Genomic DNA, 20547 nt, shown 5'->3' on the forward strand with positions numbered 1-20547 from the left:
ATCTAGTGCCCCTCTGTGGGAGAAAGTTGTGTATATATCAGAACAGATGTTTCTGTGTAAAAGATACTTTAACTCAGTGACAGATGTTGTACTGTGTGTGGAAGAGACTCGACAGTGTGAGCTGGCTGAAAAACACTACAAGCATCATCTGTTGGTAAGAGCACTGTTATGTGTCAGGTGGAAGAGGCTGTGGAGAGGATTCAAATACTTCTGACTGGCAGTGTGCTTTTAATACTAACAGTGGTGTGTGGGTGTTAGGTGGGGGATGCACCATTTTCTGTCATGGTGAGTTTGGATCAGGCATCAGGTTTCTAAATTCCAACTGTTCTGGAATCTGCTGTTTGAATCCAAATGGGGAAATTGTGCTGCTCTCCAAAATAGTTTTTCTTCCAACTGGGAAACTGGTGATGTAGCAGATTAATCTTCATGGTATTGGGCTACTGTGCTCCCTGGCCATTTCACCATGAGATTGCATTTTCCCCTTGACTTGCCCTGATATTTTTTCTTTCCTTCTCCACTCTACCCCAAATTTTTCTGTCTGCTTACACTCTTTTGCTACAAGAATTATTTTTTTCCTGTCTGTAGTAATGCATACATGCTTATTTTCACAGGAGTCCAAAGATAGCTTATTGCATATGCACGTAGTTGGGTGTCTTGTGTTGTTTTTTTTTTTTTTCCTGTGTTTTTTTTGTTTGGTTGGTTTTCTGCTGTTGTTTTGGTGGGTTTTGTTTGTTTTAAAGAAAAGAAATCCTTGAAGGCTGTGTGAAAGGTGGGCACAAGCAAGCCTCTAGCTTTTTTGGAACTGAATTATTTTCAAGCGTGGATCAGTACCGATCATCAAAAGAATGGCAATAAACCTGTTTGGATCATAGACTGAAAACATTAGTGACTATAAGAGCACTTTAAGGCAGGATGCTCTCATAATGCTATTTACCATGTTCATCCCCGAATCAAGGTATTGTGGGATTGTAGACCAAAAAGACCTTGTGCAGAGGAGACCTAAAAGGGAAGTGGATCTTTTCTATTTTTGATAAGGAGCGAGTTATGAGTCTTGAACTGAAGGAGGAGATAGATCGGGAAAGGACTTGGGTAGTGGTGTTGATAGCCGAATAAGGAGTTCGACATCTCACAATAAAACCCTGGGAAAGTGGAAGGAAATTTTAGTTTAGCTGGAGAAGTGATGATTTGTGAGAGGAAATTGATGCATGGCTTTGATTACAAGTTCATAAATCTTAGCTATTACAAGGAGTAGCATTGAACATAGATTGTCTGTAAGGAGCAGCCGGTTCTAAACTTACCAGTGCTTGCTGATTTTGGATTACATGGAAGTTGTGTACATTTCTTGTTACAGAAACTTGGGTTTAAGGGTCTTTGGCAGAATGTCATGAACGCTCGTCTTCAGCAAATGAGAAAAAATCTGTCATACCGTCAGCATCAAGTTACAGTGAGTTTGACTTTATTTTTGTTCTTGTGTTAGTTTTTCTTGAGCTTTCCTATTGGCTTCCACTTTCACCTACAAAATACTTTTTTACTAAATCAGTGGCTGTGTTCCTAAATACTAATAGCCACAGAAAATCTCCTGTGTAAGTCAGCTGTCAGTCTTAGATATGTTATTTTAGTTTTCTGTTTTCCTATATTTATGGTGAATTTTTCTTTTACCAGAAAAATTCATACCAGGTTATAAAACAAGCAGTTTCAGTAGGACATTTAATAATTTCTTTCCTTGCATTCTTCTCCTCCCTCGATATCTATGTTTTTTCATGTCTTTGTTGTTTTGTTTCAGGTGCTGCAGAAGTTCTGGAACCATTGGAAGTCCCGTTTGGAACATGAGGAAGAACAGCAGCAGCAGGCCTTAACATCAGTGGCTCATGCCCATTACAGGTACGCAGAGAAATATTAATATAAATTTGTGCAAATGTGGGACTTGTGGGCCTTTGGTTCTCTTTTAAAATCTGGTAATACCTTTGGGGGCATGACCATCCTAGTGCCAATTGCTCTTACATTTTCTATGAGTAATGGACAATTTATTTCCTGCTTCTCTGTGAAATGTGAGAGGGAGATTGAATAAGCCTAGCTCTGAGGCTTGTTTAGATTTAGGAGTGGGATGTTTTACTGGTAAGAGCAGTAGGTTGCAGCATGAGCATGGACAAAGCTCAAAATGGTTACTGCTGCTTTACTTTGGGGAGGAACAGGGGGAGTTGATGGCTTGTGTATGCTACCTCTGCTGCTAGAGGTACTCTAAGAGTGAAGGGAAGGCTTTTTTTGTAGAAGCTAAATTTATTTAGTTCTAGGAATAAGTCAACATTAACAAAGCAGCCAGAAGGCTTTCAAGTTTGACCATGTTTGTTATGATGAAGTTGAAAGGGTATATATTTGATTCTTATGCTTCCTTTGTCTGTTGGGTCTTAATGCTGCTTTCAGTTGCTCCCAAAATTGCAGGATGTGCAAATACTCTAAACTTTGTTGCCTTAGAACTTCCTTGATTTTTGGGTGAAGCTTAGCTGGAGAGAATGAGACCTCTACAAGACAGGTCTGTGCTACTCAGTACAGCATGCTGTACTCCACAATGCTCAGATCCTCGGGCTAGAGTTGAAACTGAAAACACTTCAACAACAATACTATGGTGTTGCTCTCAAACAAATGAAACCTGTTGAGATGTCACCATGTTAGTATATTAGTGCAACGAGCCACATAGAGTTGCTTGGTTTAAATTAGATGCAGGGTAATAAAGGAAGGAAGGGAACCTTCATTCTGCTGTGCAAGCTTACGTGTGATGTTTTTTATGAGCTTAGCACAGCCTGCACTCAAAAAGATGCTTGATTTTACTACAGCTCAGAGAACTACCTTGTGGCCTAATCAGTATCTTCTACTCAATAAAATTTCTATCTCATTTCTTTTAATCCTCCCAGCAGAGTTTGCTTTAAGTATTAAAATTTTCTTGATTAAGAGAGGCTAATCCTACAAGGGTGACTGATACACTTGGTACTGAATTAGAGTTGATTCTTGTTTTATTTTCAGGGCATAATTTTTGCACAAATCTCTCAAATTGCCTGATGGCTTGGCATCAGGACCACTTTGGTTTTGCTCAGAGGTCACTGAAGAAATAAGAAATATTACTCTGGTTACAACTGACTTATAGTCAGTTGCAGTATGTGCAGTTGGATTCAATATGAAACAAACAAGGTGTGCCTGCAAGCTTTAATTCTGGCTCCAAGACCATTGTGGGACTCATAGGAAAAGAACCTGCACTCAAAATGACGATACTGGTCGTTTCATCAAACTGATGATACAGTTGTTTCACAACTGCAGTTGCACCAAAATAAATCCATTACAACTGCTGGAGTTATTCTTATTTAAGTTTGCAATATGAAATTGAGTGATATTGCTGGGAATCTTTCTTCTTTAGAAGTGCTTGGCATTTCTGTTTTCTGTTAATCGATGCTATGGGTTCTCATCACCTCTTAAAATTCAACCACTAGCCTTTGGTTCAGAGCAATGATATATCTTACTAACTACTTTTACTGGCATATTATGGAGGCACAGACATGCACAGGAGCTACAAGAGTGTGTACTTGTTCATTGTAGAAATCAGAGGTGGGGGAATATTGATTGAGAGGAAAAAAAGTATTTGCCTTTTTTTGAGATGCCTTAAAGGCCTTGCCTGGGCTTGTATTTTTACCCATGGATTCAGTGCTGAGTCTTCAGGTAGATTTATGATTTTTTGATGCTACTAAAACCTATTTCCCATTTTCTGTATTAGAATACTAACCAAAAAAAAGTTTGCTTTTCTTGGGAAAGGGTATGTTTGGAAATATGCTCTTACAGTGAGTCCCCTCCTGGGACACTTTTTCCTGTGTAAGTTGAGAGAAAAAAGTGTTTTTCAACATCAAATCTTCTTTCCTAGTAGATGTGGAACCTTGTACCTTTCATTGGCAGAGGATGATCACACCATGTGTTCTAGATTCATACTGTTCTGTCATCAGAAGCCTGGCTTCACAGTTGAAAAGCAAGCTGCAGAAAGTCTGTTTTGCCTTGGATATTGGCTTGCTTTTTGGGAGATTCACAAATAGGTTTGGAGGGCAGGCTGAATAATAGGGGCAGCTGCATTTCTGCAAGCAATTAAGAGTTTTTCCAACTGGTGTGAGTGTGCAGCTGTGGTGCATTAGCTTACCCTCTGGAGACAAGGAGAGAGAAAAGGGTCAAATACTCAGGAGGTTAAGCTTAGTGAAGATGAGTTGCAGCATGCAACTGCTGCAATGTAACTTATGCCTCTCTCACCAGGGAAAGGATGAACAGATGGTTTGAAGGCTCCCATTGGTTCTCTGGGCATACCTTGATTTCATGGGTCAGGAATGTTTTTGTGTGCAATCTTTTCTCTTTAGAAAGGGTATAAATGAAGTCCTATTTCCTGAACACAAAAGAACAAACTATAAGAAGTGTGTTCCTTGTTCAGAGGTCCAGGGCTGCTTTCCAACCAGACCTAAGTAAAACTTTCATGGCAGCTTGCCAGAACTCAGCTTCTCTGTTGGTCTCTGATGCGTGTACGTGCTGTCTCACAAGTCAGTGCCCCAGTTGCTGTGTCTGGTGGTAAGGCCTAGGAGATTCTCCAGAAGAGCCATCAATTGAGATTTGTGGCTGTCTACAGATCAAAGACACCCTTGCTGGCAACTATCAGTACCCTCCAGGAAGACTTACTTAACTCATACTGTTTACCAACCTATAAACTTGTAATGAGCTCTAACAGCTACCTACCAAAAATTACCTGGTAAGAATCCAAAATATCTTTTGGGCCTCTTTAGACTAGAGAAGAGCTGAGACTTGCTGACAATCTAATTAGTACGCCCACATGACTGAGTTCTGGAAATAACTGATGTAGTTTGAACTGCGTGCTATTTCCACTAGGCTGTAGCTCAGACTTCTGGACTAGGACACTTCTACTGTATGCTTGTTCTGTGAGAGTTGTATAGTGCTCCATCACAAATATATATTAATTGCATTTTGGGGATACTATTTGATAGTGATTCTTGTGCATCCCTGGGGAGGAGGCAGACTAGCAAGTATTATCTTCATCTAGAGAGAAAGAAGCTTTGATAATGAGGGCAACTAACCTGACCTTGTTCATAAAAGAAAGCTTTGGTAGAATCCCTTCAGTATTGAGATCAGACCATGCTGCTCTTTATTATTTGTTGTTATAATTTTTTTCAAGTCCTATTACAATGTTCGTTTGTTTTGTTTTTAAATAAAAAAAGTAGAGTAGGATTTTCAAAATATTTCCAAGGGAGGAGGGAGTGGACTATATTTACAGTGGAGAAGAAATAAAAGGTTATTATATAATTTTTTTCTTTCTGTGTGTTTATAAATTAAATTAATTGGTCAGAAGTCAGAAGGATCTTTTGAATTATCTGAATGAAAGCAGGGAGTTCTGGTAACTTCAGAAAATTCATTAATCTTGTCTCATGTATTCTGGGTAAGATTTCAGGGGGCAATTTGCCTGTTTTTTTAACACAGAGAATAATGAGGACATATAGCTGCCTGACTTCCAAAGAACGCTTGCATGATATGAAAAATCAAGTAACTGTTTAAGTTGTAGATGGATTGGTCTTTTGACATTCATAAAAACAATCTCTTTTCTGAAGGAATTCTCTCCTGTGCTGACATTCTCCCTTTTTGCTTGCAGGAGGGTGTTGATGAAACAGGTATTTGACACGTGGTTGCTGAATGCCTGCAACCAGCAAGAATACAGAATGGGAGAGGAGAGGGTAAATGTAACTCTTTTACCTGGCCTTGCTTAGGAGATAGAGGGGATGATTTCTTAGTCACTGTCTGGCAACATGCATTAGCATGAGATGGACTTGGGTGTTGTAAATTCCCTTTTCCCAGGTGGGGGATCAAGTCAGGGGAAAAAGAACCAATATTTACTAATCACAATTTTTTAAGTTAAGCTGTTTATTAATAATAGAATTAAGCTGTTATTATTAGAGGATAGCTATTCACACAGTTCATTCACTTATTCCCTCAGCCAGTAAATATGTGTGTGTGCGCTCTCTCTCACACTCAGTCTGTTTCATAGTTAGCTGCTTGAAACAATAATAGGAATAAAGAGCCAACCCCAAGCTATTGAAGAAGTGCAGGGTTGTACTGACAAGCTAGTTGCTTCTAGGTAGGTGTCCATAAAGACCCTTAAGGGGTCCTTCATATCCTAAGATGTGTGTGTATATACATATATATATATATAATCCTGTAGTCTTTATACATAGCAGCCACTGCTGCCTTTTATGTGGTCAGGTTTAGACAACTCATAGTTGATGGTAGCATGTGTGGGTGGCCTTGTGCAGATATGGCTGGCTCCTGGTGTTCTGAGATTATCGGTTCTTGCAAATTCAACAGGACTGGTTTCTGGAGCTTATCGGTTCTTGGGAGTCTTTCACATGCTACTTATCAGCTTGTATTTTTCCTCTCTTTGGCCCACTGTTTTCTGGTAACAGTTTCTCCATCTGCATGCATATAGATACCTGTAGAACATGTTCACATAAACTTGCAGCAAAGGGCCTTTGATGACATGACCATTACTCTTCAAGGTGAGAAGAGGAGAACAAACATTGGACAGTTCTGTGCATGTCATCTTCAAGGAATTCTCTTCTGTTTGTAACTGGCCTGTGTCATGAATTCATTGCCACCTTCTTTCCATTATAGGCTGTACTTCATTTTGAAAGACAACTATTGCGTTGTTGCTGGCGCTTCTGGCATAGAAGAACAGCTGCATGTTTGGAGGAGCAAGAGGGCTTGGTTCGTGCGAGAGATCACTACAGCAACCTGCTGCTGCTAAAGGCTTTCGGTCTGTGGAAGCAAAATACTCAGGAGAGAAAAACGGAGTAAGAAGTTTTTTTAAAAGGGAGAATTATTTGGATTGGCCTTGTGGTGGCTTACTTCTAAGCATTTCATTCACAAAGATTCTGACTCCTTATTTGTGCTTTGGAAACTACTAGTTTGTCTTTCAGTAAATGACTTACTGAAAATAGCAATTGTGGATTCAAGTCTCTCCTAGAGAGGTTCAGTAACATGGATTGCATTGTAGGAGAAATAATTAAATTATTTTTCTTACAGGAGGCTCAAGGAGATGCAAGCCTTAAGATTTCAATATTCAAAGTGTCTGCAGCAGACTTGGAACAAGTGGAAGGAGGTGAGAGAGTTAACAGATGGGGAAGAGCTTGAATCCTTTTTGTTTATGTTCAGATTGCTTGTACCCATATGGCTAGAAATTAAATTGTTTATTTTAAATACTAGTCATTCCTAAGCTTTCCTCCCTTTCCAGGTGGATAAAACCAGTTCTGTGTGGGCGGAACAGGAACTGTGTAAGGAGGAGAGTTCTTTGACTTCTTGTTCTAGATATAGTGAGAATGGGACCATAGTTTAGGAGGTTTATCTGGGAATGTCACCAGAGTTAGTGTGATGAAATTGTCCCTAGCCAGTACTGTGTATGTCCTCCTTAAAATTTTACTTAATTTAAAAGTTTGCAGCAAGGCCATGGTGTATGGTCTGTAGTTGTGTACAGGTCATGGCAGGCCCTACCAGATGGCACTTCACTCTTATGCTGGGCCTTTTCCTTACCATGATGTGATGTATCAGATGTGCCTTGCAGCATGTCTTGAGAATCTGTGAGAAATTTTAGAGTTGATGCTAGTCTGTTGGTCCAGAACTGTTAAGCTGAGTGAATTATGTCAGCCTTCAAGAGTATTCCTAAAAAGGGCAGAAAAGAAAAAAAGCCTCAGCTAGGCCTTTTGGAGGAATAGCAGAGTGCAGCACCAGTTTCAGTGAAAACCTATTACAGCAAGATAAAGCATTGATGTTTCCCCAGAGACTGGGAATGGTCCTTTTCCCTCTGCTCTCTACCATTGCCTGTTTTCCCTCCATCACGGGTACATGTGGGTTTTTGTTTTTTGTTTTTGTTTTTTTTTTTCTCCCCTGCATTATAGTACATGGGACATCAACGTGAGAAGTGGAGGAAGTTGGTGCAAGCAGACATGCATTACCGGCACACATTACTGTGCAAGACCTTGGCAGCCTGGAAGGTAGGAGGGAACGTCCTTTTCTTTGAGGGACTTGTCTGTGTGTGCTTAAGTGTTTCAGTGAGAACTGAAGAGCTGCCACGCTGTTTCACTCTGAGCACTTACACACCAAGTATGCAAGGTAGAATGGAGGCTGTTGTAAATAGGGTTGTATAAGCTCTAGCATTGCTTTCTGGAGCAAAAGAACCAGTCTAATCTTGTGGCTTTGGTGAAGGGTATATAATAGCTAGTATTAACTAGTGTGTAATGACTGTTCATCTCAGAAAAGCAGCGTTCGATTTCCGTGGCTGTAACTTAATTTTTTTTTTCCCCTATACTCTACTGCTGCTATTACTATCCTAAGCTCTGCTAAGAGTTTCTAGATGTCTCCTCTCCTCAGAGATGTTGACAGTTGAGGGAAATTTTACCTCTCGCTGCTTTTCTTGCAGAGTTACCAACATAACGTACAGTGCGTTCTATACCAAGTAGCTGAAAAGGAGAAACAGCACACTAGACTACTGCTGCGGTAAGCCTATGTTTCGTTGTGCAGCGTGAGAGAGAAGTGACTGCACCACAGTCAAATTACTCTCTTTCACTGCCACATTTGTAAATTTTTGAGTGTTCAGTGCTGGGAATTGCTACTGTGCATTTATTTCTGTGCAGGTCATCTAGCTAAAAGAAGTCAACCTCTTCCTGGATTGCTTTAACTTTTTTTTTTAAATCTCTGTTTAGTCCCATAAGAGACAGCAGAGAGCAAACTCTGTCATTCCCTGCAGTGCATGGATTCTGACTGCTAGATATTAAAGCAGTCTGGAAGATGTAGAGGCTGTCTTGCGTTACAGGGAGGAGAGCGATTAAAGATAATATCACTTTGTGTTTGTTGTAGTTGCTTTAGTTTTAACTACCTCATTTGTTTTAATGCTATACAACTTGAGTCACTTGCAGAGCCTGATTGACTCAGCTTAAGATGCTATATTTAAGGGTGTGTTCTGTTTTTGCACTGCCTTCTTTTCAGCAGAGACCTGAAGGGGCAGAAGTTGATTTGCAAGTCTGAGTTTGTAGAGGCAGCTGGTTTTGGTTCCCCTGTGAGTGAGAAGGTGCCAAATCCAAATGAACAAGTGAGAATCATTCTTAATGGTTTTTGTTTGTTTTTTAATTTTTTATGTATTTTGCCTTCAGACAGCTTCTGTGTACGTGGAGAGAAAATACCCTTGCTCTTATATGTGAAGTGAAGGCAACTACTCAGGCAGATGAGCACTACAGGAGAGCAATCCTGTCAAAGGTAGGGTCTGTAAAGCAGATACCAAGGTCTAAGTACAGATGGTAGTTTAGGCAGGGGTCAGGTAATGCAATTAGGAGGACCGAAAACTTAATCTAAGAGCCGCTACTAAGAAAGGTCTAAAATGTGGAAGTCCCATCTTATTTTTACAGGCATCTCTGAAATTTGTCTCTGAGTCACCTCATGGTTTTTCCTCTTCCTTTCTTTCTCCCCATTTCCTAGAAGGAAGGGAAAACCAGTAGTATGATACTGCTTAGTAGTATTACCTGGGGCAGGGAGGACAGGGTGCGGTGTGGACAGATGGATGGAAAAGAGGGATGTCTCGAAAAATGCCGGGGGACCCTCTGAAATACTGTTGTATTTAATTTGTAGGAAATTTGAACTGTCTTGCTGAGCCTCATGAAAAATGAGATGGAAATGGTTATGGTGCCAGCAATGTGCAGTACATTGCTTCCCCTTCCAAAGAACATTGCAGTGTTAGTCTGTATCCTCTCTCTTGTTTGCATTACATCTTTAGGTGTTGCTACAGTGGAGATATACTGCCTTGCTACAAGTGCGTTGCCGTCAGCAGAAGGTGACAGCTGTGATGGAGGCCAGAAAACGTTTGGATATAGGTGAGCTGATGGAAGTATTAAACTCTCAAAAGACTTAGTTATCTGTGTACAATCCTTAGAAAGATATGGGTTAGCAGGGCAGTCTTTTGTGTCATCGTACATATGAAATGGCTGGATGGTCTATTAAGCCTACAAAGGACATCCCCATAGAATGGGGAATGACTTGGGACCTCAGTGATCTGTTGAAGGCTGCTTGTGTGACACTGCTTCTCTGTTGGTTCCTTGTCTATATAAGGGATGTTAACACTTCCTTCCTCAAAGGAATTTTCCATTACTAATTTTGAGAAGCTCAGACATCTCTGTTTTGAGGGCAGTGCAAGTAATCTTATCAATTACTGCTTCAATCTTTCTCTAGTAATTAATACCAAAAGGCCTTCAAACTCTGCAAGCATTTTCATGGTACCAGCCACGTTCTTGACATGAGAAGAGCACAGAGGGCAAATGATTTCCTAAAGTTTATAAAGAATGTCAATGGCAGCAGGGAAGATTTGCAAGTCATGGCTTGCTGTCCATTACCTGAAGTGTTTCATGATCTTTCTTCCTAGTGCTGAGTATTGTCAGTGTTAACTATTGTTAAAACAGTCTGGAAGAGTAGCTGATCACTTGATACTCTCTGAGATTAATAATCTCCTTTCGGTACATTAGTTAATTTATCTTCTCCTAACAGTGCGTTTACAGACCCTGTTTCTTCACTGGAAGGAATTAACTAGGGAGTCTCTGATGCTGAGGGCTCAGCAGCAAAGGGCAGTACAGCACCACCAGCAGCACCTACTCCAGAAGTACCTGGTGAAATGGAAGGAATATCATCAGCAGCGTGTTGGGAAAATGGTGAGAAGGATCAGCAACCTCCCCAGCCAGTGACCCAGGGTGGAAAGTTATGAGTGTGGAGGAGCAGGCCATGTGCCCTGGTGAAGGGAATGGTGGTCTTGGCTGAGGAGGAGCATGACAGCCTTGTGCATTGAGGAGGAAGGAACATGCCTGTGTCTTGCCTGAAGAAGCTTTGATAGAACTAATAGGCTTAAGAGATGACAAGCTGGGCTTGCCATGTGTGGGATAGTTTACTCTTAATGAAATCCTTGCTGGGCTCATAGATACTTGCAAATGGGGTTACACTGTAAGGCACTTAGATATTGAGGGTAGCCTCGACAGAACAAAAGGAGGGTGATAAAAAGCTGTTTGGTACCTCTTCTGCTCTAATAGCATTTGGCTCAGATAAGTGGGGTTTGTCTGCAAGTGACTCACTGTTTTGATTGCCTTACAGCTACTACAGAGACAGGGAGATTGGCTAATGACTCGTAGACTTTGCTCTGCTTCCTTCTCTTGCTGGAAGACACAGGTAAGGAATTGTCCCCTGGGTAGGTATCTAGCTCTTGGCTGATCCTTATCCCTTCTCATTCATATGCCATTTACACATGAGGACCACAAGAATTTATTTAAACGTTCTCTTGATTTTTGGTTCCACTAGCACAAGAGAACCTTGCCATATACTGGGTGAACTGAGTAGGTTATTCTGCTATGGCTCTGCCAGCACTTCCTGTTTGGTTGATGCTCTGGCTAGCATTTCTGGTGTGGGATACACAAACTCCTGACCTGGTTGCTGTGCAATTTTTTTCCCTGATAGCTGTTGCGGCAGCGATGGGAAAAGCGGAAGACGGTGCAAGCATTGTGGCACTGGTCCCTTTCATTGCAGAGAAAGGTAAGGGTGTGTGGGGGTCAGGGGCAGGCAAGTGAATTTGCAGATGTGCAGATCATATGCAGATTTGACTGCAGTCAGCAGAGTCTGCACTGAATATCTGTTTCTTTTCATCTTTGGGGTGCTATACGTTATTTTAGGATGCTGGAAAGCTGTCCCTAAATCCTCTTATCTGATTAAAAAATTTGCACATGTTTTTTCCCATCCAGCCTCAGCTGACTTAAATCCCTGTCCTTTTGTCCTTGTGGCAGTGTCCTGCTGTTGCTGTAGCTCTGCCTATTGCTACCCAGCGGAAGGGAAATTGTTCCCATCTGCAGGGGGAGTCCCTGGCCTGGAACCTGTCTTTGTAACACTCGCAGCTATCTGTTGTTCGTGCTGTAGGTATTTGATGCTTGGCTCACATTTGCCAAGGGGCAACAGCAGAAGAAAGATCACATTGAAGAAGCCACAGGATTTTACCACACAACTCTTCTGAGAGAAGGTGTAACCCCGGTCTTGAGAGACACTGCTGGCACGGAACAGTTGCAGGGACAGCTGCAAGCCCAGCACCAGCTGAAGGTGAAAGAGACAAGTGATTGCTCAGATACACCCAGGACTGGTCTGCTCTGATCCTGTGTGTGTGTGTTCATGTGTATGTATGTATCTTGGAGCCCTACATCTCGGGTCTTGTTTGGATCTGACATACACTTCTGCCTGTGGTTCAAAGCAAAACACCCTGTCCTTTCATTCAGCTGAGACTAGAGCACATCAGACTTATGTTGCTAATTGGGAACCTCTCTTAATGAAGCTTTTTCAAAACTGGCCAATTCCTGCTGTAGACAATATTGCTGGATGAAACCTTTGTATGTGGCTAGGGTCTGGTCTCTACATTCTGTGCTAGAACGAAGTATTAGAGGCTGCATCTAATCCTGTCATAGCTTTAGCACCACTTAGACCTTCAAATGTGGGCTTGTGGCGCTTCTCCCTTTGCGTATCAGCCCAGCCCTGTGTGTGGAAAGGAAGATAGGGATGCCTGTATTGATTGCTCTCTTCCTGCTCCTGGGCAGCTTTCCCAGCTCTTTTCTGGGTTTTCAGGACACTAGTCGTTCCGTTTGCTAATGTGCAGCCTGCCTCATTGCAGAAGTACCCATTTAATTCTCCTTACCCAAATGTTACCACAGTAGACCTAATTTAGCTTAGAGAGCTGGTATGGCTGTGAGGTCATCAGAAATCTCAGTTCCTTTCTGTGGTGTTCTCCCTGGGTGGTGTTGTGTTGCTTCCTACTCTCAGCCATCAAACGCTCTACTATACTTTATGTTGGCAGGCAGCCGACAACCTTCACCAGTCAGTGTATCGTTGTGCCATGCTGTGGAAACAGAAGGCTCTCTCCAAGAAATTAAATAAACCTTGTTCTTTTCTGTCACCTCTGAAGAAGCAGGTGACATTTAAAATGCCTGATGTTAGCCTTGAGACAAGAGGACATTTAGCAGAGGAAGAGCCATGGCCTTCAAAATGCAGTCATCTACCATTTCACCTTGCTGATGGGGACTCAGTTCTCAGTGATCTGTAAGTGTAAAGCTCTAGTCCCTCCTGCGTTTCTCTGGCATATATGTAGCTTTGCATATATGTAGTCAATCTGTCTGCATCTCTCACTTTTGTATTCCCAAGTTTTCACACTGATGACTGAGTGACTAGAGCTGTCACTGAAGCTCTTCTTTTTTTCACTGAAGTCATGTTTAGGGTCTGATGAAATGATAAACATCAAGATCCCAGCTGTGCAGAAACTGAACTTTCTTCTTGCCCCTTTCTTTCCCTTGGGGAAGCTATTCCTTAAAAAATTCTTGCTGATCATGGGGCAATTGCAAGGAATATTCTTCCATGAAGCTTCTGAGTCCAGGACAGGCGCCTTACAGGGAAATACAGTGATAGCTTCACATTTCTTTAAGCTAGTATATGCTGCCAGAAGAATTAGTTCTGCCTTGTTCAGTTCTGTCCCTTCCACCACTGCTTGTGTTGGCACAATCATTCATATGGTGAACCACATTGCAACATTAATACAGGTCGAGATTTAATCTTTAAAAATTATTATTGCATGCAAGGGGAATGTTGCAGAGCAGGGATGAATGATAGAATAGGACTGTTTCTTTAGCTGCAATGCCAGCTTATGCCAATTTAAAATAATCATGAATCTGGGGCATTACTGAGTCTGTCTGTTCTTTTCAGAAATGCTATTCGACGAGCGAGGTTACCACCACGGAGGCCTGACTTTCTTCTGGAATCTCTAGAAAGCAACGAACTGCTGGGACCTCCTTTTACTAGGTAGAAAATCTGTTTTTAAAAGTAAAGAAAAAGAGGGTGACTTAGAGTGGGCCTTATGCTATGCTTATCCCCTCAAATCCCCTTACCTTCGTAATAAAAGAACATTCAGTAATTATGGGACTGTGCATTGCTCTGTACTATCAAAAGGCCATGGTGACCTTAAAAACTTCAGGTTTCTTACATGAAGCAGACAAGAATAATGGAACTTCAAGTTAATTAAATAGCAACCAAGGCCTTTGTTGCATTAGTGACAGATTTTGATAGAAAGATAAGGCACATCACTTATTTCCAAAATTAATGGGCTGAATTAATAAGTTGCCTTTTCTGTCAGTCTTGCCACATAAACTCAGAAGTTTGAGTTGTGCAGGATGCTTTTTGCTCACAGATCATATTTGCTCCACAATAGGTTTGGGTCTGGATTTAACTGATCTACTGGGGAATAATTAATGATTCTGGTAATGCAGAGCCAGAACTGAATATTTCGCTCTGTTTCAGCTGAATCAACTTTGCTGCTCTAAAATGAGCTACTTTTTTATTTTTACTTTCCCCAAAAGGTCTATGCTGCTGAAATTGTTCAACTAAGCAGTAGTTTCACTATCTTGAGTGTTCTGCACTTGTTTTAGTTATGGTATCACTTCTTAGCCCTGAAAGTGAGGGAGCTGAAACTGCTCTTGCTATAGAAGCTGAAATTGCTTTTAAGCAGATGTTTAGACTGAACTTTTTTAATGAAACTGTTCTGTAATTAGCTTTAGAGAGGGGAACTATCTATCAATTTCCTGTCAAAATCCATCTGAGATTGCTGCTTCTGCTCCCCTCTTTCTCTTGTCCCCAAACCAAAATAAGGCAGGATTTTGTTAATGATTTGGATTCACAGCTCTAAAGAAATTGTTTCAGCCTGGATTGATGTGTAGAATTTGGAGCAGGGCAGGTAGGAGTAATGGAAACCTTAACTGCTTTGCTTTTTTTTTTTGTTTTTTTTAAACCATTGTGGTGTGTTGTTTTTTGGTTTGGTTTTGGGATTGTGGTTTTTCTTTTCTTTCCTTTCTTTTTTTTTTTTTTTTAAATTAGGCTTTCCCCTGTATATTAAAGCAGCTAACTGGGAAGCTGTATGTAAGGGAATAACAAGAACCTCCCTTTTTTTTTGCACTGACTGCGAAGTACAAGACCAACAGGTTGCAACCTATAGGGACCTCATCCTTCTTCCCTTACAGATCAGAGGCACCCTTTCAGCAAACATCTGTGAAGAAACGTTCTGCACGGACTGGGAACTTAATGCTAACACCTCAAATGGAAGAAAGTACTTGTAAATGCATCTCTCAAATGGGCAATACCTCTCATTCCTATCCATCTCTCATACATGCTGCTCTCCCGTCTGTACCACTGTGGACAAATGATGTGCACCGTGCTGTTCAGAGGCCAGAGCTATGGTCTCCTTCATCTTTCATGTCCCAAATGAAAGCTGGAGCAGAAATGGTGAGTGTATTGCTGAAGGAAAAATTAGTGTGCTTACTGGGCTACTGTCAACACGCATGCTGCTTATTGCTGTTTTTTCCCGTGGCTCCTCTGAACAGCCGTTCTGGTTGTTGAGCTATTCTTTTCTTGTTCTGTTACCTTAAAAGCTGACTAAATTAACTGGCTCTGAATGCCCAAGAACTGTTTACCACCAGTCTGAAGCAATATTTCATTAGCTGACCAATCCACATGTGTGTTATACTGTAATTCATGCCTTTTTTCTTGGTCTTGTGTCCTTCCTAGCCAGATGCTTTTCCTAGCAATTGATTTGAGAGTGCTTCAGACCAGTTAGTTTGCCAACCAGATTACAGGGATTTAAGAGTAACTCAGTTTAGGAGTAGTGACTATGGCTGAGAGTCTCAAGAACTGAAATTCAGTTCACCTGCAAGTAGGTGCTTGCATTTTAAACTCCTTTGTTCCACACAGAATGGGAGGTGTGAATCTTGATGAAATATCTCCATGCTAGAAATGAAAGAACCCATTTCTTAAGCTCTTCTTCTTCTGTGGTATTTTATGAGAAGGGCTTAGTGACTACAGGGGGTGTCTGAGTGTGAGTAGGACTTAGTAGCTCAGGTACATCCTACTTGTAGGGCTCACTCAAGAAAACCCTTTGAGAAAACCAGTATCATTCTGACTTTGTAGAGAGGTCAGCCTGTGAGTGGTCACAAAGGAGCCCATTCCCAAGACTCTCAACAGGACTCTGTGAAGAAGTTGCAACCAAACTTGCAGCCACATTTGCTGTCACCTGAAGACTTTGTGGGAAAAAGGAGTCACCAAACTGCAGGTAGGTCCTCAGATCTAAACTGTAGCAGTTGTGTGTCCTCCTCCAATATATACAAGACTGCAAGTCAACTCCACAAAATGTAAGGGAGACAAGGCAGTCTTGTATGCCTGCATCAGGTGAAGAATATCAGCCATTCCTTTTCAGGATGGTAATACAGTTTTGTGGATTCTGCTGAATCAGGGAGCTTAAAACCCTGTTCTAGGGATTGGAGGATAGGAACTGCTAGGGGTCAGCTTTTAGCAAGAATGTGCTCAGGCATTCATGTATGCAGGGCTGAATGTACAGCAGAACTCACTTCCGGAGGGAAGAATTCACCCAGTAAGGGTCTCTGTTTTCCCCATACTTAGGGTATGGTTGTAAAGGGGATGGATGGTGTCTAAGCACCTCTCAATGTGGTGTTTTTAATGACGTAAGGGCATGAAATTTGTGTTCCACAGGACTAGACTTACTACTTAGTTCTAGAGTAGATGTAAAACACTAAATTGTGAATAGGCCAAAATAGCATTTGTAGTACCAAACCATTCACCAGAGCATTTCTTATCTTTTTTTTTTTTATGTTTAAACTGAGTCTTCAGTGCTTGTAGTGCTGTCAGGACTCCTGCCCTCTCACTGTACCTGATCTTTGGGTGAACAGGTACATGTCACAGGGTGACAAAATGTGTGAAAAGGATGCGTGAGGGTTCCATGTTTCCTGTCTGCTAACCTGACTTTCCTTGATAAAAAGAAAGAGCTGAAGTCTGTTCTACTTCCATTGCTTGTGCCTTGTATCTTCCATTCAGCTGAGGGGGAAGAAAGGGAGCATAGTTCCAGAGAAGAAGTGGCATTACAGAGAAAGCTGGAAGTTGAACTCCAACACATCCAACAGCAGATGCAGTACTACTTCAGCAGGAAGCAAGAACTCAAGTATGTTGCAAAGCCCCTTTAGCCAGACTTTCTTCATGCCATCAACTCAATATTGCAATTTTTGTATGCATCTACTTTGAAAATAACAAGTCTGTTCACAGCAGAACTGTGAATGAAACAGAGGAAAGTTCTAGATATTTTTATTTTCTCCTTTTAAGAGTTCACTCCAGGTGGGGAGAGTACATGTGCAACTTCTTTTGTAGTCAGCAAGTGGTTTAATTATACTTTGGCAGCTATTGGAGAAAGCATGACAAAGGTGTCATTGGGTGTAACCAGAAGGCAGTACAAATGAACTTGGCAGAGCAGCTGAAATTTAGCTTTTAGCTCTTTTATCATGAGGAGTGAAAACTTAAGCTTTTCCAACTGTCAATTAAAAAAAATATGGCTGGTGTTTGACAACGTCTCTATTAGAACAAGAACACATTTACAAAAATGCTTCAAAGAAAATGAGGCTTGGAGGGGATTCAACTGTCGGGAAAGGAAGAAGTCAGGAACTAGGAGTAGGAAATGGAGACAACAATTTTCAGACAGATTTCTCTGCTTTCCAGCATCCTTTTTTTTTTTTCTTCTCTTTTATTTAAAGACTTTTACCATTCACTGGTTTGAGACAAAAATTTGGGTCTTATTGCAAGTATCAATTGCAAGTCTAAGTTGGCTTAGACTGCTGAGCTCCTAACTGGGATAAGAATCCTTCTAATCCATTTTATCAGGTCCTGTCAGCAGCAGGCACAGATTCTACAGAAGTGGCTAGAAAAGAGCATGCAACCAGAGGCCCAAGATAGTGTACAAGGAGTTCAGGAAGAACTGGATCAGGTGCGTAAATAGCAAACAAATTGAAGTTACTTAGGTGATTATCACTATGCTATGCACTTAGCCTTAAGGCTAATGGTAGTTACTAAAATGCCAAGAGAAGGAAAACTTGTAATCAGAAGTGGGCTGATGAACAGACCAGACTGCTGTGTAGATGCATCTTCCTGTTTGTTCAGAAATGTAACTCTAACTCCAATAGACCTTTCTAAGGCTATTTCCAAGCTACATAGCAGGCTTTAATAGATTTGGTCTCAAAATTTTTTTCTGTGATTTCTCAGGACAGTGTAGCTACACTGCAGTGACTGCACCTGCATTGCTCTCAGTCCCCAAGTTCATACAGGTGTGAGTGGGTATTGTACTGTTACCTCTAAAGCTAACCAGTACTTGGCTGTTCCCCAGTGACACAATCCTGTCACTTAATGGTTCTTAAGTGGGATAATATAAAGGCTGCTAGAGCTTATTCACTCTTCCTCTGTCAAAAAGACTAAATGCTCTCTTGCTGTGCAAAAAGCTTATGCAATTGTCTTCACTTTCAGTTGCAGGTGAGGATCAACACTCTCAGCAAAGCACAAGTAAAAGAGAGACATCATGTGCAGAATCTGGTTGCCCGCCTGCATGACATCCGGATTGCTCTGGATATATAATGCATCTGAACCAATTTTCCAGCTCAGGGGTAGGACTTTTTGCCCCTTTCATAGCAGGGGAGGATGGAAGAGATGTATACACTCTCTCAGTCTATGTATGGCATTTTTATTTTATAAATTAAATATTCTTGCTTGTTTTATTTTCTTACTACAGCTGGTTAAAAACCAAACAAAACAAGCTAAATACACCTCATGCTGCACTCACAATACCTAGCTTAGGTTACCCTGACATTTCAGAAAGATAAGCAACACTGATAAGACTCTTTATTTCAAAACGTTTGCAGTTAAATGAGTTCATGTCAGTAAGTCATACGCTTTGACATACAAAAATACCGTGCTACTGATACAGTTGAATTAAATGGATTCTCCATGCAGGAGAAATTCACAGCATTATCAGTACCCTCTAGGAACTTTGCTTTGCTTTCACTTTCAGGGTGCATTGCTGACCTCTGCATAACAAGCAATGTTGGTTAATCAGCTAGCTCTGCACAGTGTTAAGACCATCACAAAAACAGTCACTTGCACACTGAATCCTCTCCTCCTCAAGATTTCTAAAAAGCAAACATCAGGTAACCCATCTGTTACTAGGCTAACAGTAACCTTCAGATACTGTGGATGGTGATGCTGAGTAGGAAGAAATTAAAGCTTAAAGTTGCTTTGGCTGTGTCTGGATGCCATAGGCCCCAGTGGAAAAGAGGGAAAAGATTCAGGTTTTTTTTCTCTCATCCACTGGAACGAATTTGCTTTCTACTGTTAACATGCCAGTGAAGTTTAGTCAAAAGGCTAGTCATAGCTTTATCTTCTTGGGGGTGATGTTTGCCTTAGTCTTTTCTCATTCTCACTGATTTTAAAAAGTGCACATTTCTATAACCTGTATATGGCAATATACTGCTGCAGGAGTAAACTTGCTAATGCCAAGAAGTTTAACAAGATAGGTGGCTGAGAGCCACTTCAAGCTTTCAACTCCTCCCTGTGTAAAGTGAGGAAACATTGACTCTCAGAGCCAAATGAATTTTCTCTTGCTTGTCACCCAAACAGCCACCATCATCTGAGTCATGGCTGGGCTACATCACTTAGAGGCAGTTTATCATCCCTTCTTTCCTGATGACAAGCTAAGTGTACAGGACTTGGCAAATGGGACATCTGTACAACAAAATTATATTCTATTTTCTGCAGTACATACAAAGAAGGTAAGTTTTTTTCTTTAGGAAATCAGAGCTGGTCAAAGCCTACCATCTCCTTGAAGTAGCAGAAAAGTAGCTCAAAGAAGTAATATGAGAAATCTTTCAGAGAGCAGAAAGGCAGGTTTCATAAGCATGTCCACTCCAAGCAGCTCTGGACAGCAAAATCAGTTCTAAATGGTTGAGTGCCTGGACGTGAAACAGTTTATTCTCTAAAAACAATTGATACATTGCTTTAAAACTCAATTTCTCTTCTTCACTTTGGCACCAATTTCTGTTAGTGCCATATAGTGCCACATTCAGCAGCTCCAAAGTTGATTTAAAGTAGATTTTAACTCTTCTTGACATGAAGTTACAAAGAGGCTCTAAGGTTTTGTTGTAGGATGAAGCTTCAGCATAGAGCTTTCAGCCCCCAGCACATTCCTAGTGTTAAGTATGAGGGCAGAGGTCAGAGCTGGTGTGATGCAATTGTTGCCAGTCCATTATAGGATGGCCAGGTTGGCACCTAGGAGGCAACTTGGAATTGGTTCAAAGATCTGTAGTATTTTTATACACAGTCAGTGCATAGGGCATTTCACTCTGTGCAATAAAAATTGGTCCTGAAGTAACTGAAAGTGTTCTGCAGAGGAGTTAATTCTTCAAGAATTTAGTGGCAAAGCAACAATGAAGACAGATACATAGTAAAAACATATTTTGGCTACCATTTCATGGCCTCACACAAGAAAACATCCTCTATGTCTTCTAACCCCTTAATCCAAGAGGTGAAGTAACTGTTTCTCATACA

At 41.1% G+C, this 20547-nt stretch overlaps 1 protein-coding gene across 6 annotated transcripts in view; it reads left to right on the forward strand.

Moving 5' to 3' along the window:
- Positions 1–20219, forward strand: part of SFI1 (Sfi1 homolog, spindle assembly associated (yeast)) — a 31483-nt gene extending 11264 nt beyond the window's left edge. For 2 of the 6 annotated variants that reach the window (XM_010574960.1, XM_010574997.1), the window contains 22 exons: positions 84–154; positions 612–641; positions 1352–1444; positions 1784–1881; positions 5678–5759; positions 6694–6872; positions 7105–7180; positions 7974–8069; positions 8495–8571; positions 9225–9327; positions 9842–9938; positions 10606–10766; positions 11200–11274; positions 11560–11634; positions 12013–12189; positions 13043–13176; positions 13834–13929; positions 15141–15402; positions 16084–16225; positions 17005–17128; positions 17839–17941; positions 18475–20219. In XM_010574960.1, the coding sequence (XP_010573262.1) occupies positions 84–154; positions 612–641; positions 1352–1444; positions 1784–1881; positions 5678–5759; positions 6694–6872; positions 7105–7180; positions 7974–8069; positions 8495–8571; positions 9225–9327; positions 9842–9938; positions 10606–10766; positions 11200–11274; positions 11560–11634; positions 12013–12189; positions 13043–13176; positions 13834–13929; positions 15141–15402; positions 16084–16225; positions 17005–17128; positions 17839–17941; positions 18475–18582 (2459 nt within the window). In that variant the 3' untranslated portion in view covers positions 18583–20219. The remainder of the gene's footprint in view (positions 1–83; positions 155–611; positions 642–1351; positions 1445–1783; positions 1882–5677; positions 5760–6693; positions 6873–7104; positions 7181–7973; positions 8070–8494; positions 8572–9224; positions 9328–9841; positions 9939–10605; positions 10767–11199; positions 11275–11559; positions 11635–12012; positions 12190–13042; positions 13177–13833; positions 13930–15140; positions 15403–16083; positions 16226–17004; positions 17129–17838; positions 17942–18474) is intronic. The other 4 variants (XM_010574969.1, XM_010574978.1, XR_774843.1 and 1 more) reach the window with 4 other exon arrangements.
- The last annotated feature ends 328 nt before the right edge of the window (positions 20220–20547 follow it).

Source organism: Haliaeetus leucocephalus, unplaced genomic scaffold, assembly GCF_000737465.1.
Source record: "Haliaeetus leucocephalus isolate CR32 unplaced genomic scaffold, Haliaeetus_leucocephalus-4.0 Scaffold13, whole genome shotgun sequence".
In the NCBI taxonomy this organism is placed as follows: Eukaryota; Metazoa; Chordata; class Aves; order Accipitriformes; family Accipitridae; genus Haliaeetus; species Haliaeetus leucocephalus.